An 18,763-nucleotide genomic window follows, 5' to 3' on the forward strand; every position below is an offset into this window, starting at 1 on the left:
ATTGATCTTATATCTATTGATCCTACTCGTGATCCCATTATCCAGTGATCCCCACGATCGATCTCTTAATGAAGTGACCTCATAACTAGTGATCTCCATATCAAGTAATCTCCGTTAATGAACTTTTTATCAAGTGATCTCCATGTCTAGTGATCTCCCTTTCTATTGATCTCCCTGTCTAGTGATCTCTTTATCTAGTGATCTCTTAATCTGATGATCCCCATATCCAGTGATCTCCCTGTCTAGTGATCTTTTTATCTAATGATCTCCCTATCTAATGATCCCCTGGTCTAGTTATCTCATTATCCAGTGATCACTAGGTATTAGGTCCCTTGATTAATAGGTCAGTAATGGAGATCTCATTATCTAGTGATCTCCAATACTGATCTTTTTATTAAGTGACCTCCTATCTAATGATCCCCAGGTCTAGTGATCTGCATATGCAGTGCTCTCCTATTCGGAGCTCTGGTGACCTTTCTACATCTGCAGCCAGGAGGGGTCCTGAGCAGAGGGGGCTGTGGCTCTCTTCCATGCACACATAGCGCCCCCTGTGGGTGTGGACGGCGCAGGCCTGGGTCGTGTCTATAATTATCCTCCTGTATATATATATTTATCCTCAGCCTGGATATACATAGCTCCCAGAGATCTATTCCTGGCCATATGCTTTGCAGATGCTGAGGCTGGTGAGACTACAACTCCCGTGATCCCCCGGGGCCCCTGCACTCGGCGCCTGCGCACTGGCTCTGCACTCTGTCTCTTTCTCCCGCATCCTCGTCTGCAGCAGCAGCAGCATCAGCACCAGAGCCGCCGCCGCCGCGTCCTCCTGCCGCCGAGCATCCTCCTCCTCCTCCCGCCGTCAGCCGCCCGCTGCTGCCAGCCGCCCCCCGCCGTCAGCCGGTCCCCGGGCTCCTGCCTCCCGCACCCGTCCCCGGCATCCCCCCCCCCCGGACTCTGCAGCAGTGAGGGGGGAGTAGTCATCACCAGGAGGAGGGAGGACTCGGCACCATCGTCAGTCCCCGCAGGAAGGAAGAAGCATGAAGGACCGGACCCAGGAGCTGAGGAGTGTAAGCTGCAGCCCCTGTGTGCCCCCCGGGGCTGTGTGTGCCCCCCTGGCGGCCGGGGTGGGGGGCACCATGGAGGAGGGGGAGGGCTGTGGGGGAGGGGAGGAGGGTGCATTGCGGGTCTGTGTCTTACTGATTTATGAGCAGCGCCTCTCAGTGCAGGAGCCTCCGTGCCGCCGTGTGTGCCCGCTGCCTGCCACCGCTCACCCGTGTATGTGTGTGTGCCCGCTGCCTGGCACCGCTCACCTGTGTGTGCGTATGACCGCTTGGCACCCCTCACCCGTGTGTGTGTATGACCGCTGCCTGGCATCACTCACCCGTGTATGTGCCCACTGACTGGCACCACTAACCTGTGTGTGCGCGTGTATGACCGCTGCCTGGCACTGCTCACCCATGTGTGTATGATCGCTGCCTGGCACTGCTCACCCGTTTGTGTGTGTATGACCGCTGCCTGGCACCGCTTACCCGTGTGTGTGTATGGCCACTGCCTGGCACCGCTCACCCGTGTGTGTGTATGACCGCTGCCTGGCACTGCTCACCCGTGTGTGTGTATGACCGCTGCCTGGCACTGCTCACCCGTGTGTGTGTATGGCCACTGCCTGGCACCACTCACCCGTGTGTGTGTATGACCGCTGCCTGGCACTGCTCACCCGTGTGTGTGTATGGCCGCTGCCTGGCACCACTCACCCGTGTGTGTGTATGGTCACTGCCTGGCACCACTCACCTGTGTGTGTGTGTGTATGATCGCTGCCTGGCACTGCTCACCCGTGTGTGTGTATGACCGCTGCCTGGCACTACTCACCCGTGTTAGTGTATGGCCACTGCCTGGCACTGCTCACCTGTGTATATGTATGACCGCTGCCTGGCACCACTTACCCGTGTGTGTATGACCGCTGCCTGGCACCGATCACCCGTGTATCTGTGTGTATGACCGTTGCCTGGCACAGCTCACCCGTGTGTGTGTATATGACAGCTGCCTGGCACCGCTCACCTGTGTGTATGACCGCTGCCTGGCACCGCTCACCCGTGTATGTGTGATCTGTGTGTGTGCACGAGCGGTGTGTATGTGTGACTGCTGCCTGGCACCGCTCACACGTATGTATGTGACCAGTGTGTGCAGCCGGTGTGTGCTACTGATGTGTATGTATGTGAATTGTGCGTGCGTGATCGGTGTGTGTGATGGAGGCGTGTGACTGACATGTATGTGACCGGTGTCTGACCAGTGTGTGTGTATGTGACTGGTGTGTAGTTGACTGGTGTATTTGTGTGTGTGACTGATGTGTATGTGTTAAATGTGTGTGCGTGTGTGTGACCGGTGTGTGTGTGTGACTGATGCGTATGTGATTAGTGTGTGTGTAGGTGATAGGTGTGTGTGTGTGACCAGTGTGTATGTGTGACTATTGTGTAGGTGACCAGTGTGTGTGTGTAATTGGTATGTGTGTGACCAGTGTGTGTGACCAGTATGTGTGTGTCTGTTGTGTAGGTGACCGGTGTGTAGGTGACCGTTGTGTAGCTGACCAGTGTGTGTGACCAGTGTGTATGTGTGACTATTGTGTAGGTGACCGGTGTGTGTAATTGGTATGTGTGTGACCAGTGTGTGTCTGACCAGTGTGTGTGTGACCGGTGTGTAGGTGACCAGTGTGTGTGTGACCAGTGTGTGTGTGACCGGTGTGTAGGTGACCAGTGTGTAGGTGACCAGTGTGTGTGTGACCAGTGTGTGTGTGACTTGTGTGTGTGTGACTGGTGTGTAGGTGACCAGTGTGTGTGTGACTGGTGTGTAGGTGACCAGTGTGTAGGTGACCAGTGTGTGTGTGACTGTTGTATAGGTCACCATGTGTGTGTGTGACTGTTGTGTAGGTGACTGTTGTGTAGGTGACCGGTGTGTAGGTGACTGTTGTGTAGGTGACCGGTGTGTAGGTGACTGTTGTGTAGGTGACCGGTGTGTAGGTGACTGTTGTGTAGGTGACCGGTGTGTAGGTGACCGGTGTGTGTGTGACTGTGTGGCCAATGTGATATCTGTTGCCAATATGTGTGTATGTATGTGACTGATGTGTGTGAACAGTGTGCGTGTGTGTGTAGTATGACTGCTGTACCACCAGTGTTTGATCAGCATGTTTCCTACGACCGTTGTGTGAATGGCGGGTGTGCGTACACGACTAACGCGAGTCTCACTATTCTTTGCCGCTGTGCATCTGATTACTGTGTGCCTAGTGTGTGAGTATAAATCAAAGTGTGTGACTATTCCATAGGTGTGACTTCTTACACGGGTGTGACCATTGTGTGTGTGATTGCTGTCTGACTGCTTTACTTGAGACTGGTGCCTCTGTGACAGCTGTGTGTGTAAATAGTGTGTACGACTGTTGTGTGATCTGTGTGACGCTGGTGCGTGTGTGTCTGGTATTGACCAGTATGTGCGACTGTTGTGAGATCCGTGTGACGCTGGTGCGTGTGTGTCTGGTATTGGTTAGTGTGTGGGACTGTTGTGTGATCTGTGTCACGCTGGTGCGTGTGTGTCTGGTATTGGTCAGTGTGTGGGACTGTTGTGCGAACCGTGTGACGCTGGTGCGTGTGTGTCTGGTATTGGTTGGTGTGTGGGACTGTTGTGTGATCTGTGTCACGCTGGTGCATGTGTGTCTGGTATTGGTTAGTGTGTGGGACTGTTGTGTGATCCGTGTGACGCTGGTGCCTGTGTGTCTGGTATTGGTTAGTGTGTGGGACTGTTGTGTGATCTGTGTGACGCTGGTGCGTGTGTGTCTGGTATTGGTTAGTGTGTGGAACTGCTGTGTGATCCGTGTGACGCTGGTGCCTGTGTGTCTGGTATTGGTTAGTGTGTGGGACTGTTGTGTGATCTGTGTGACGTTGGAGCGTGTGTGTCTGGTATTGGTTAGTGTGTGGAACTGCTGTGTGATCCGTGTGACGCTGGTGCGTGTGTGTGTGGTATTGGTTAGTGTGTGGGACTGCTGTGTGATCTGTGTGACGCTGGTGCGTGTGTGTCTGGTATTGGCCAGTGTGTGGGACTGTTGTGAGATCCGTGTGACGCTGGTGCGTGTGTTTCTGGTATTGACCAGTATGTGCGACTGTTGTGAGATCCGTGTGACGCTGGTGCGTGTGTCTGGTATTGGTTAGTGTGTAGGACTGTTGTGTGATCTGTGTGACGTCAGTGCGTGTGTGTCTGGTATTGGTTAGTGTGTGGGACTGTTGTGTGATCCGTGTGACGCTGGTGCGTGTGTGTCTGGTATTGACCAGTATGTGCGACTGTTGTGAGATCTGTGTGACGCTGGTGCGTGTGTCTGGTATTGGTTAGTCTGTGGGACTGTTGTGTGATCTGTGTGACGCCGATGCATGTGTGTCTGGTATTGGTTAGTGTGTGGGACTGTTGTGTGATCTGTGTGACGCCAGTGCGTGTGTGTCTGGTATTGGTTAGTGTGTGGGACTGCTGTGTGATCCATGTGACGCTGGTGCATGTGTGTCTGGTATTGGTTAGTGTGGGGGACTGTTGTGCGATCCGTGTGACGCTGTTGCATGTGTTTCTGGTATTGGTTAGTGTGTGGGACTGTTGTGTGATCCGTGTGACGCTGGTGCGTGTGTGTCTGGTATTGGTTAGTGTGTGGGACTGTTGTGCGATCCGTGTGACGCTGGTGCGTGTGTGTCTGGTATTGGTTAGTGTGTGGGACTGTTGTGCGATCCGTGTGACGCTGGTGCATGTATGTCTGGTATTGGTTAGTGTGTGGGACTGTTGTGTGATCTGTGTGACGCTGGTGCGTGTGTGTCTGGTATTGGTTAATATGTGGGACTGTTGTGTGATCTGTGTGACGCTGGTGCGTGTGTGTGGTATTGGTTAGTGTGTGGGACTGTTGTGCGATCTGTGTGACGCTGGTGCGTGTGTGTCTGGTATTGGTTAGTGTGTGGGACTGTTGTGTGATCCGTGTGACGTTGGAGCGTGTGTGTCTGGTATTGGTTAGTGTGTGGGACTGTTGTGTGATCTGTGTGACGCTGGTGCGTGTGTGTCTGGTATTGGTTGGTGTGTGGGACTGTTGTGTGATCCGTGTGACGCTGGTGCGTGTGTGTCTGGTATTGGTTAGTGTGTGGGACTGTTGTGTCATCTGTGTGACGCCAGTGCGTGTGTGTCTGGTATTGGTTAGTGTGTGGGACTGCTGTGTGATCCGTGTGACGCTGGTGCGTGTGTGTCTGGTATTGGTTAGTGTGTGGGACTGCTGTGTGATCCATGTGACGCTGGTGCATGTGTGTCTGGTATTGGCCAGTGTGTGGGACTGTTGTGTGATCTGTGTGACGCTGGTGCATGTGTGTCTGGTATTGGTTAGTGTGTGGGACTGTTGTGCGATCCGTGTGACGCTGGTGCGTGTGTGTCTGGTATTGGTTGGTGTGTGGGACTGTTGTGTGATCTGTGTCACGCTGGTGCATGTGTGTCTGGTATTGGTTAGTGTGTGGGACTGTTGTGTGATCCGTGTGACGCTGGTGCATGTGTGTCTGGTATTGGTTAGTGTGGGGGACTGTTGTGTGATCCGTGTGACATTGGAGCGTGTGTGTCTGGTATTGGCCAGTGTGGGGGACTGTTGTGTGATCCGTGTGACGCTGGTGCGTGTGTGTCTGGTATTGGTTAGTATGTGGGACTGTTGTGTGATCTGTGTGACGCTGGTGCATGTGTGTCTGGTATTGGTTGGTGTGTGGGACTGTTGTGTGATCTGTGTCACGCTGGTGCATGTGTGTCTGGTATTTGTTAGTGTGTGGGACTGTTGTGTGATCTGTGTGACGCCAGTGCGTGTGTGTCTGGTATTGGTTAGTGTGTGGGACTGCTGTGTGATCCATGTGACGCTGGTGCGTGTGTGTCTGGTATTGGTTAGTGTGTGGGACTGCTGTATGATCTGTGTGACGCTGGTGCGTGTGTGTCTAGTATTGGTTAGTGTGTGGGACTGTTGTGTGATCCGTGTGACGTTGGAGCGTGTGTGTCTGGTATTGGTTAGTGTGTGGGACTGCTGTGTGATCTGTGTGACGCTGGTGCATGTGTGTCTGGTATTGGTTAGTGTGTGGGACTGTTGTGTGATCTGTGTGACGCCAGTGCGTGTGTGTCTGGTATTGGTTAGTGTGTGGGACTGCTGTGTGATCCATGTGACGCTGGTGCGTGTGTGTCTGGTATTGGTTAGTGTGTGGGACTGCTGTGTGATCTGTGTGACGCTGGTGCGTGTGTGTCTAGTATTGGTTAGTGTGTGGGACTGTTGTGTGATCCGTGTGACGTTGGAGCGTGTGTGTATGGTATTGGTTAGTGTGTGGGACTGCTGTGTAATCTGTGTGACGCTGGTGCGTGTGTGTCTGGTATTGGTTAGTGTGTGGGACTGTTGTGTGATCTGTGTGACGTTGGAGCCTGTGTGTCTGGTATTGGTTAGTGTGTGGGACTGCTGTGTGATCTGTGTGACGCTGGTGCATGTGTGTCTGGTATTGGTTAGTGTGTGGGATTGTTGTGTGATCTGTGTGACGCTGGTGCGTGTGTGTCTGGTATTGGTTAGTGTGTGGGACTGTTGTGTGATCTGTGTGACGTTGGAGCGTGTGTGTCTGGTATTGGTTAGTGTGTGGGACTGCTGTGTGATCTGTGTAACGCTGGTGCATGTGAGTCTGGTATTGGTTAGTGTGTGGGACTGTTGTGTGATCTGTGTCACGCTGGTGCGTGTGTGACTGGTATTGGTTAGTGTGTGGGACTGTTGTGTGATCCGTGTGACGCTGGTGCATGTGTGTCTGGTATCGACCAGTCATGTCGCTGGTTGTGACCAGTGTGTGTGACTGGTGTGTGATCTGGTGTCAGTACATGTGAGTGATGACTGGCGGTTGTGCTATGTGATTGTGTGGTCACTACTTTATGTGCAGTGTAACACCAGTGTGGTTGGTGTGTAATTGTGGCTTCATTCATTGCCTTTCCTCATTCATCACTCTGGCTCATTCATGTGTGTATGTGTGTGTGCCAGGCCGGCAGCTGCAGAGCACATGTTCCAGGGGGAGATTGATAACTTGTGTGTGATCAGCATGCAGGCCGTAGTAGATATAGTGCGCTCCGTACATATGTGTATATACTATGCTCTGCAAGTGTGAGTATAGTGTGTTCTGTACATTTGTAGATATAGTTTGTTCTGTACATGTGTGGATGTAGTGTCCTCTGTACATGTGTACATATAGTGTACTTCATACATGTGTAGATATAGTATGTTCTGTACATGTGTACATATAGTGTGTTCTGTACATGTGGTGTGCTCCGTACATGTGTAGATATAGTGTGATCTGTATATTTATGGATGCAGTGTGCTCTGTACATGTGTAAATATAGTGTGCTCTGTACATCTGTAGATATAGTGTGCTCTGTACATGTGTAAATATAGTGTGCTCTGTACATATCTAGATAAAGTGTGCTCTGTACATGTGTAGATATAGTGTGCTCCATACATGTGTAAATATAGTGTGTTCTGTACATGTGTAGATATAGTGTGCTCTGTACATATGTGTATATACTATGCTCTGCACATGTGTGAGTATAGTGTGCCCCGTACATGTGTAGAGATAGGTGTTTTGTACATGTGTGGATGTAGTGTGCTCTGTACATAATAATAATAATCTTTATTTGTATAGCGCCAACTTATTCCGCAGCGCTTGTGTAGATATAGTGTGTTCTGTACATGTGTTGTTATAGTGTGCTCTGTACATGTGTAGATATAGTGTGCTCTGTACATATGTAGTTATAGTGTGCTCTGTACATGTGTAGATATAGTGTGCTCTGCGCGTGTAGATAAAGTGTGCTCTGTACATATGTAGATGTAGAGTGCTGCGTAGATATATGTATATAGTGTGCCCTGCACATGTGTGGATATAGTATGCTCTGTACATGAGTGGATATAGAGTACTCTGTACATGTATAAACATAATGCACATATGTAGATATAGTGTGTGCTGTACATGTGTGGATATAGTGTGCTTGGTACATGTGTAGAAGTAGTGTGTTCTGTACATATATGGATGTAGTGTGCTTCGTACATATGTGTATATAGTGAGCTCTGTACAGATATGGATATTGTGTGCTCTGTACATATGTAGATATAGTGTTTGCTGTACCTATGTGGATGTAGTGTGCTCTGCAAATGTGTATGTGTATAGTGTGTTCTGCACATGTGTAGATATAGTGTGGGCCGTACATGTGTGGATATAGTGTGCTCCGTACATATGTAGATATAGTGTTTGCTGTACATATGTGGATGTAGTGTGTTCTGCAAATGTGTATGTTTATAGTGTGCTCTGCACATGTGTAGATATAGTGTGGTCCGTACATATGTGGCTCTAGTGTGCTCTGTATATGTGTAGCTATAGTCTGTTCTGTACATGTGTGGATGTAGTATACTTTGTACATTTGTGTATATAGTGTGCTCCCTGTATATGTGTATACAGTGTGCTCTGCGCATGTGTGCATGTAGTTTGCTCTGTACATGTGTGGATATAGTTTGTTCTGTACATATGTGTATGTAATGTGCTTCGTACATATGTGTATATAGTGTGCTCCGTTCACCTCTGTATGTAGTGTTCTGTGCACATGTGTGGATGTAGCATGCTCTGTACATGTGTGGATGTAGCATACTCTGCACTTGTGTGTGTATAGCGTGCTCACCACATATGTGGGGATATAGTGTGCTCAGCACATTTGTGGATGTAGTGTGCTCTGTACATGTGTGGGAATATAGTGTACTCTGCACATGTGTAGATATAGTGTGGTCCGTACATATGTGGCTCTAGTGTGCTCTGTATATGTGTAGCTATAGTCTGTTCTGTACATGTGTGGATGTAGTATACTTTGTACATTTGTGTATATAGTGTGCTCCCTGTATATGTGTATACAGTGTGCTCTGCGCATGTGTGCATGTAGTTTGCTCTGTACATGTGTGGATATAGTGTGCTCTGTATAAATTTAAATATTGTGTGCTCTGTACATGTATAAATATAATGTGTTATGTACATATGTAGATATAGTGTGCACTGTACATGTGTGGATATAGTTTGTTCTGTACATATGTGTATGTAATGTGCTTCGTACATATGTGTATATAGTGTGCTCCGTTCACCTCTGTATGTAGTGTTCTGTGCACATGTGTGGATGTAGCATGCTCTGTACATGTGTGGATGTAGCATACTCTGCACTTGTGTGTGTATAGCGTGCTCACCACATATGTGGGGATATAGTGTGCTCAGCACATTTGTGGATGTAGTGTGCTCTGTACATGTGTGGGAATATAGTGTACTCTGTACATGTGTATATAGTGTGCTCTGCACATTTGTGGATGTAGTGTGCTCTGTACATGTGTGGATGTAGTGTGCTCTGTACATGTGTGGATGTAGCGTGCTCTGCACTTGCGTGTGTGTATAGCGTGCTCAGCACGTGTGGATGTAGTGTGGTCTGTCCATGTGTAGATATAGTGTGTTCTGTACATGTGTGGATGCAGCATGCTCTGTACATGTGTGTATAGCATGCTCCGCACATGTTTGGATGTAGTGTGCTCTGTACATGTGTGGATGTAGTGTACTCTGTACATGTGTATATAGTGTGCTCTGTACATGTGTGAATAAAGTGTGCTCTGTACATGTCTGGATGTAGTGTGCTCCGTACATGTGTGAATGTAGCGTGCTCTGCACTTGTGTGTGTGTATAGCGTGCTCAGCACATGTGTGGATGTAGTGTGGTCTGTACATGTGTAGATATAGTGTGTTCTGTACATGTGTGGATGCAGCGTGCTCTATACATGTGTGTATAGCATGCTTCTCACATGTTTGGATGCAGTGTGCTCTGTACATATGTGTGTGTAATGTGCTTTGTACATATGTGTATATAGTGTGCTCTGTTCACCTGTGTATGTAGTGTTCTCTGCACATTTGTGGATGTAGTGTGCTCTGTACATGTGTGGATGTAGTGTGCTATGTACATGTGTGGATGTAGCGTGCTCTGCACTTGTGTGTGTGTATAGCGTGCTCAGCACATGTGTGGATGTAGTGTGGTCTGTACATGTGTAGATGTAGTGTGTTCTGTACATGTGTGGATGCAGTGTCCTCTGTACATGTGTGTATAGCATGCTCCGCAGATGTTTGGATGTAGTGTGCTCTGTACATGCCTGGATGTGGTGTGCTTTGTACATGTGTAGATGTAGTGTGCTCTGCACTTGTGTGTGTGTGTATAGCGTGCTCTGCACATGTGTGGATATAGTGTGCTCTGTACATGTGTAGATATAATATGTTCTGTACATGTGTGGATGTAGTGTGCTCTGTACATGTGTGTATAGCGTGCTCTGTACACGTGTGGATGTGGTGTGCTCTGTACACATGTGGATGGGGTGCGCTCTGCACATGTGTGGATGGGGTGCGCTCTGCACACATGTGGACGGGGTGCGCTCTGCACACGTGTGGACGGGGTGCGCTCTGCACACGTGTGGATGTGGTGTGCTCTGTACATATGTGGATGTAATATGCTTTGTGTACACGGGGGAATGGGACATGCTCTGTACACGTGTGGATGTGGTGCGCTCTGTACATGTGTGGATGGGGTGTGCTCTGTACACGTGTGGATGGGGTGCGCTCTGTACACGTGTGGATGGGGTGTGCTCTGTACACATGTGGATGTGGTGCACTCTATACACGTGTGGATGGGGTGCGCTCTGTACACGTGTGGATGGGGTGCGCTCTGTACACGTGTGGATGGGGTGCGCTCTGTACACGTGTGGATGTGGTGCGGTCTGTACACGTGTGGATGGGGTGTGCTCTGTAAATGTGTGGATGTGGTGCGCTCTGTACACGTGTGGATGGGGTGCGCTCTGTACACGTGTGGATGGGGTGCGCTCTGTACATGTGTGGATGGGGTGTGCTCTGTACATGTGTGGATGGGGTGCGCTCTGTACACGTGTGAATGGGATGCGCTCTGTACACGTGTGGATGGGGTGCGCTCTGTACATGTGTGGATGGGGTGCGCTTTGTACACGTGTGAATGGGGTGCGCTCTGTACACGTGTGGATGGGGTGCGCTCTGTACACGTGTGGATGGGGTGCGCTCTGTACATGTGTGGATGGGGTGCGCTTTGTACACGTGTGAATGGGGTGCGCTCTGTACACGTGTGGATGGGGTGCGCTCTGTACATGTGTGGATGGGGTGTGCTCTGTACATGTGTGGATGGGGTGCGCTCTGTACACATGCGGATGGGGTGCACTTTGTAAATGTGCGGATGGGGTGTGCTCTGTACATGTGTGGATGGGGTGCGCTCTTTACACGTGTGGATGCGATGCGCTCTGTACACGTGTGGATGCGGTGCGCTCTGTACACGTGTGGATGGAGTGCACTCTGTACACGTGTGGATGTGGTGCGCTCTGTACATGTGTGGATGGGGTGTGCTCTGTACACGTGTGAATGGGGTGTGCTCTGTACATGTGTGGATGTGGTGCGCTCTGTACACGTGTGGATGGGGTGCACTCTGTACATGTGCGGATGGGGTGTGCTCTGTACATGTGTGGATGGGGTGTGCTCTACACATGTGGATGTGGTGCGCTCTGTACATGTGTGGATGGGGTGTGCTCTGTCCACGTGTGAATGGGGTGCGCTCTGTACATGTGTGGATGTGGTGCGCTCTGTACACGTGTGAATGGGGTGCGCTCTGTACACGTGTGAATGGGGTGCGCTCTGTACACGTGTGGATGGGGTGTGCTCTGTACAAGTGTGGATGTGGTGCGCTCTGTACACGTGTGGATGGGGTGTGCTCTGTACATGTGTGGACGGGGTGTGGTCTGTACACGTGTAGATAGGGTGCGCTCTGTACACGTGTGGATGTGGTGCACTCTGTACACGTGTGGATGGGGTGTGCTCTACACGTGTGGATGGGGTGCGCACTGTACACGTGTGGATGGGGTGCGCTCTGTACACATGTGGATGTGGTGTGCTCTGTACATGTATGGATGTGTTGCGCTCTGTACACATGTGGATGGGGTGCGCTCTGTACACACGTGGAAGTGGTGCGCTCTGTACACGTGTGGATGCGGTGCCCTCTGTACACGTGTGGATGGGGTGTGCTCTATACACGTGTGGATGGAGTGTGCTCTGTACACATGTGGATGGGGTGCATTCTGTACACGTGTGGATGTGGTGCGCTCTGTACACATTTGGATGGAGTGTGCTCTGTACACGTGTGGATGGGGTGCGCTCTGTACACGTGTGGATGCGGTGTGCTCTGTACACGTGTGGATGCGGTGTGCTCTGTACATGTGTGGATGTGGTGCGGTCTGTACATGTGTGGATGGGGTGCGCTCTGTACATGTGTGGATGGGGTGTGCTCTGTACACGTGTGGATGGGGTGTGCTCTGTACATGTGTGGATGCGGTGTGCTCTGTACACGTGTGGATGTGGTGCACTCTGTACACGTGTGGATGGGGTGCGCTCTGTACATGTGTGGATGGGGTGTGCTCTGTAAATGTGTGGATGTGGTGCACTCTGTACACGTGTGGATGGGGTGCGCTCTGTACACATGTGGATGGGGTGCGCTCTGTACATGTGTGGATGGGGTGCGCTTTGTACACGTGTGGGTGGGGTGCGCTGTGTACATGTGTGGATGGGGTGTGCTCTGTACACATGTTGATGGGGTGCACTCTGTACAAGTGTGGGTGGGGTGCGCTGTGTACACATGTCGATGTGGTGCACTCTATACACATGTGGATGTGGTGCACTCTGTACATATGTGGATGGGGTGCGCTCTGTACACATGTGGATGGGGTGCGCTCTGTACACATGTGGATGGGGTGCACTCTGTACACGTGTGGGTAGGGTGCGCTGTGTACATGTGTGGATGGGGTGTGCTCTGTACACATGTGGATGGGGTGCGCTCTGTACATGTGTGGATGTGGTGCGCTCTGTACACGTGTGGATGGGGTGCGCTCTGTACACGTGTGGATGTGGTGCGCTCTGTACACGTGTGGATGGGGTGCGCTCTGTACACGTGTGGATGGGGTGCGCTCTGTACACGTGTGGATGTGGTGCGCTCTGTACACGTGTGGATGGGGTGCGCTCTGTACACATGTGGATGGGGTGCGCTCTGTACACGTGTGGATGTGGTGCGCTCTGTACACGTGTGAATGGGGTGTGCTCTGTACACGTGTGGATGGGGTGCGCTCTGTACACGTGTGGATGGGGTGTGCTCTGTACACGTGTGGATGGGGTGCGCTCTGTACACGTGTGGATGCGGTGCGGTCTGTACACGTGTGGATGAGGTGTGCTCTGTAAATGTGTGGATGGGGTGCGCTCTGTACACGTGTGGATGGGGTGCGCTCTGTACACGTGTGGATGGGGTGCGCTCTGTACACGTGTGGATGGGGTGCGCTCTGTACACGTGTGAATGGGGTGCGCTCTGTACACGTGTGGATGGGGTGCGCTCTGTACACGTGTGAATGGGGTGCGCTCTGTACACGTGTGGATGGGGTGCGCTCTGTACTCGTGTGGTGTGGATAGGGTGCGCTCTGTACATGTGTGGATGGGGTGCGCTCTGTACATGTGTGAATGGGGTGCGCTCTGTACATGTGTGAATGGGGTGCGCTCTGTACACGTGTGAATGGGGTGCGCTCTGTACACGTGTGGATGGGGTGCGCTCTGTACATGTGTGGATGGGGTGCGCTCTCTACACGTGTGGATGGGGTGCGCTCTGTACATGTGTGGATGGGGTGTGCTCTGTACACGTGTGGATGGGGCGCGCTCTGTACACATGTGGATGTGGTGCGGTCTGTACACGTGTGGATGGGGTGTGCTCTGTAAATGTGTGGATGGGGTGCGCTCTGTACACGTGTGGATGGGGTGCGCTCTGTACACGTGTGGATGGGGTGCGCTCTGTACACGTGTGGATGTGGTGCGGTCTGTACACGTGTGGATGGGGTGTGCTCTGTAAATGTGTGGATGTGGTGCGCTCTGTACACGTGTGGATGGGGTGCGCTCTGTACACGTGTGGATGGGGTGCGCTCTGTACATGTGTGGATGGGGTGTGCTCTGTACATGTGTGGATGGGGTGCGCTCTGTACACGTGTGAATGGGATGCGCTCTGTACACGTGTGGATGGGGTGCGCTCTGTACATGTGTGGATGGGGTGCGCTTTGTACACGTGTGAATGGGGTGCGCTCTGTACACGTGTGGATGGGGTGCGCTCTGTACACGTGTGGATGGGGTGCGCTCTGTACATGTGTGGATGGGGTGCGCTTTGTACACGTGTGAATGGGGTGCGCTCTGTACACGTGTGGATGGGGTGCGCTCTGTACATGTGTGAATGGGGTGCGCTCTGTACACGTGTGAATGGGGTGCGCTCTGTACACGTGTGAACTGGGTGCGCTCTGTACACGTGTGAATGGGGTGCGCTCTGTACACGTGTGGATGGGGTGCGCTCTGTACATGTGTGGATGGGGTGCGCTCTGCACACGTGTGGATGGGGTGCGCTCTGTACATGTGTGGATGTGGTGCGCTCTGTACACCAGTGAATGGGGTGCGCTCTGTACACGTGTGAATGGGGTGCGCTCTGTACACGTGTGAATGGGGTGCGCTCTGTACATGTGTGGATGGGGTGCGCTCTGTACATGTGTGGATGGGGTGCGCTCTGTACACGTGTGGATGGGGTGCGCTCTGTACATGTGTGGATGGGGTGCGCTCTGTACACGTGTGGATGGGGTGCGCTCTGTACATGTGTGGATGGGGTGCGCTCTGTACACGTGTGGATGGGGTGTGCTCTGTACACGTGTGGATGGGGTGTGCTCTGTACATGTGTGGATGGGGTGCGCTCTGTACACCTGTGAATGGGCTGTGCTCTGTACATGTGTGGATGTGCTGTGCTCTGTACATGTGTGGATGGGGTGCGCTCTGTACACGTGTGGATGCGATGTGCTCTGTATACGTGTGGATGGGGTGCGCTCTGTACACGTGTGGATGCAGGAGTGTGAAGTACATAGGTGTCGTCCGCTCCCCCCCCCCATGTAGTTACTATACATTGGACACGTCCTCTCTTCTCTCCCCCATACAATTACGGGTGAGAATCCCGATGCAATCCATTGAAATCAGCACTTTAGTTTTGTCCCGCTGTAAGATACCCATGTTCGGCTGACACTGCGCTTGGGGCGGCTTCACATGACCGTATTTGTGCGTGTAAAATACACGCAGCGAGTAGAACCCATTGTTTGTCCTCATGACCGCCTTTCTTGCGTGCATTTAACCCTTTCCAACCCAATTTGTATCCTGGTTTTCCTAGGGGGCTTTCTCTTTTTCTACCGTTAACAATGGCGCTATCTGCTGGGTAAACCCAGTACTGCATGAGGTGACACGTTGGATAGTTTCCAACAGCAGAGAGGCTGGCAATATATAGTAAGAGAACCCTGATGGACGTCTTCCAACATCAAAGCTGTACAGCCTTATATCATAATGTCCTTAGACTTCAGGCAGTGGATTGGAAAGGGTTAATGCTCGTCTACACAAATAGGACATGTAGTATTTTCCTGCGTATTTGCGCATCAAGGGCCCATAGAAGTCTATGAGAGGGGCGCATATACAACATATGCTGCGCAACGCCGCGGGAAGAGGAGCACATCTGGACCTCATTAGACTAAATAGCCGTTAAATCATGGTAGGCGAACGTCGCGCCTGTGAACTGGCATGGCTTGCGCAAAATTTAGAGTACTGTGCACAGAAACGCGCGTATCACCCTGATTACTGCCCTCTTCAAGCCTTGGTCATACGCTGCGTTGCGGCGGGGGTATTTGCGCGTACTCCCGTCTGATGAGCCTGTGTGAGATCGTTCTTATGGTTGTGGTTGGATTGTGGTCCACAAGACCAGGTCTATTAGCGAACATCGAACGCTTGCTCAAATTGTAATTGTGTTCTACGGTCTGACAGATGGAGGTTGTACAATCTGATGACTACCAGTGGCGGGGAGTGGGGGGGCGCCCATGATGGGACGGACTATTACTGGGGGGGGGGCGCCCATGATAGGACGGACTATTACAGGGGGGGGGCGCCCATGATGGGACGGATTATGACTGGGGGGGGGGGGGCGCCCATGATGGGACGGATTATTACTGGGGGGGGGGGCGCCCATGATGGGACGGATTATTACTGGGGGGGGGGGGCGCCCATGATGGGACGGATTATTACTCTGTGTACTTTTATATTAATTGTAACAAGAATACAACAGGCCATCAAGTCATAAAGGAGTTCAGTCATTGGATGCAGAAAGAAGATCAGCGCTCAATCCAACCAGATCCTCCCGCGTGCAATGAGATCTGGTTGTATGATTGGATTGGTCCTGTATAGACATGTCTATATACATGAGATCTAGTTGTATGATTCAAATTAGTCTTGTATAGACATGGCTATATACATGAGATCTGGTTGTATGATTGGATTAGTTCTGTATAGACATGGCTATATACATGAGATCTGGTTGTATGATTGGATTAGTTTTGTATAGACATGGCTATATACATGAGATCTGGTTGTATGATTGGATTAGTTCTGTATACACATGGCTATATACATGAGATCTGGTTGTATGATTGGATTAGTTCTGTATAGACATGTCTATATACATGAGATCTGGTTGTATGGTTGGATTAGTCCTGTATAGACATGGCTATATACATAAGATCTGGTTGTATGATTGGATTAGTCCTGTATAGACATGGCTATATACATAAGATCTAGTTGTATGATTGGATTAGTCCTGTATAGACATGGCTATATACATGAGATCTGGTTGTACGTTTTCATTAGTCCTGTATAGACATGTCTATATACATGAGATCTGGTTGTATGATTGGATTAGTCCTGTATAGACATGGCTATATACATGAGATCTGGTTGTATAATTGGATTAGTCCTGTATAGACATGGCTATATACATGAGATCTGGTTGTATGATTGGATTAGTCCTGTATACACATGGCTACATACATAAGATCTAGTTGTATGATTGGATTAGTTCTGTATAGACATGGCTATATACATGAGATCTGGTGGTATGATTGGATTGTTCCTGTATAGACATGGCTATATACATAAGATCTGGTTGTATGATTGGAATTAGTCCTGTATAGACATGTCTATATACATAAGATCTGGTTGTATGATTGGATTAGTCCCGTATAGACATGGCTATATACATTAGACCTAGTTGTATGATTGGATTAGTCCTGTATAGACATGTCTATATACATGAGATCTGGTTGTACGTTTTCATTAGTCCTGTATAGACATGGCTATATACATAAGATCTGGTTGTATGATTGGATTAGTCCTGTATAGACATGGCTATATACATTAGACCTAGTTGTATGATTGGATTAGTTCTGTATAGACATGGCTATATACATGAGATCTGGTTGTATGATTGAGATTAGTCCCGTATAGACATGTCTATATACATGAGATCTGGTTGTATGATTGGATTAGTCCTGTATAGACATGGCTATATACATGAGATCTGGTTGTATAATTGGATTAGTCCTGTATAGACATGGCTATATACATGAGATCTGGTTGTATGATTGGATTAGTCCTGTATACACATGGCTACATACATAAGATCTAGTTGTATGATTGGATTAGTTCTGTATAGATATGGCTATATACATGAGATCTAGTTGCATGGTTTGATTATGTCTTTATAGACATGGCTATATACGTAAGATCTGGTTGTATGATTGGAGTAGTCCTGTATAGACATGGCTATATACATAAGATCTGGTTGTATGATTGGATTAGTTCCGTATAGACATGGCTATATACATGAGATCTGGTTGTATGATTCGATTAGTCCTGTATAGACATGGCGATATACATAAGATCTAGTTGTATGATTGGATTAGTCCTGTATAGACATGGCTATATACATAAGATCTAGTTGTATGATTGGATTAGTCCTGTATAGACATGGCTATATACATGGGATCTAGTTGTATGATTGGATTAGTCCTGTATAGACATGGCTATATACATAAGATCTGGTTGTATGATTGGATTAGTTCTGTATACACATGGCTATATACATGAGATCTAGTTGTATGATTGGATTAGTCCTGTATAGACATGGCTATATACATGAGATCTGGCTGTATGATTGGATTAGTCCTGTATAGACATGTCTATATACATAAGATCTGGTTGTATGATTGGATTAGTCCTGTATAGACATAGCTATATACATGAGATCTGGTTGTATGATTGGATTAGTCCTGTACAGACATGGCTATATACATGAGATCTGGTTGTACGTTTTGATTAGTCCCGTATAGACATGGCTATATACATGAGATCTGGTTGTATGATTGGATTAGTCCTGTATAGACATGGCTATATACATGAGATCTGGTTGTATGATTGGATTAGTCCTGTATAGACATGGATATATACATCAGATCTGGTTGTATGATTGGATTAGTCCTGTATAGACATGGCTATATACATGAGATCTGGTTGTATGATTGGATTAGTCCTGTATAGACATGGATATATACATCAGATCTGGTTGTATGATTGGATTAGTCCTGTATAGACATGGCTATATACATCAGATCTGGTTGTATGATTGGATTAGTCCTGTATAGACATGGCTATATACATAAGATCTAGTTGTATGATTGGATTAGTCCTGTATAAACATGGCTACATACA

General features: G+C 49.5%; 1 protein-coding gene across 1 annotated transcript in view; it reads left to right on the top strand.

Moving 5' to 3' along the window:
• Nucleotides 1–960: 960 nt before the first annotated feature.
• Nucleotides 961–18,763, top strand: part of LOC136577174 (syntaxin-1B) — an 87,751-nt gene continuing 69,948 nt past the window's right edge. Inside the window, exon 1 of the mRNA XM_066576961.1 lies at nt 961–1,064. Coding sequence (XP_066433058.1) covers nt 1,035–1,064 — 30 coding nt within the window. The 5' untranslated portion in view covers nt 961–1,034. The remainder of the gene's footprint in view (nt 1,065–18,763) is intronic.

The sequence above is a fragment of the Eleutherodactylus coqui genome, chromosome 8 (assembly GCF_035609145.1).
Source record: "Eleutherodactylus coqui strain aEleCoq1 chromosome 8, aEleCoq1.hap1, whole genome shotgun sequence".
Taxonomy (NCBI): Eukaryota; Metazoa; Chordata; class Amphibia; order Anura; family Eleutherodactylidae; genus Eleutherodactylus; species Eleutherodactylus coqui.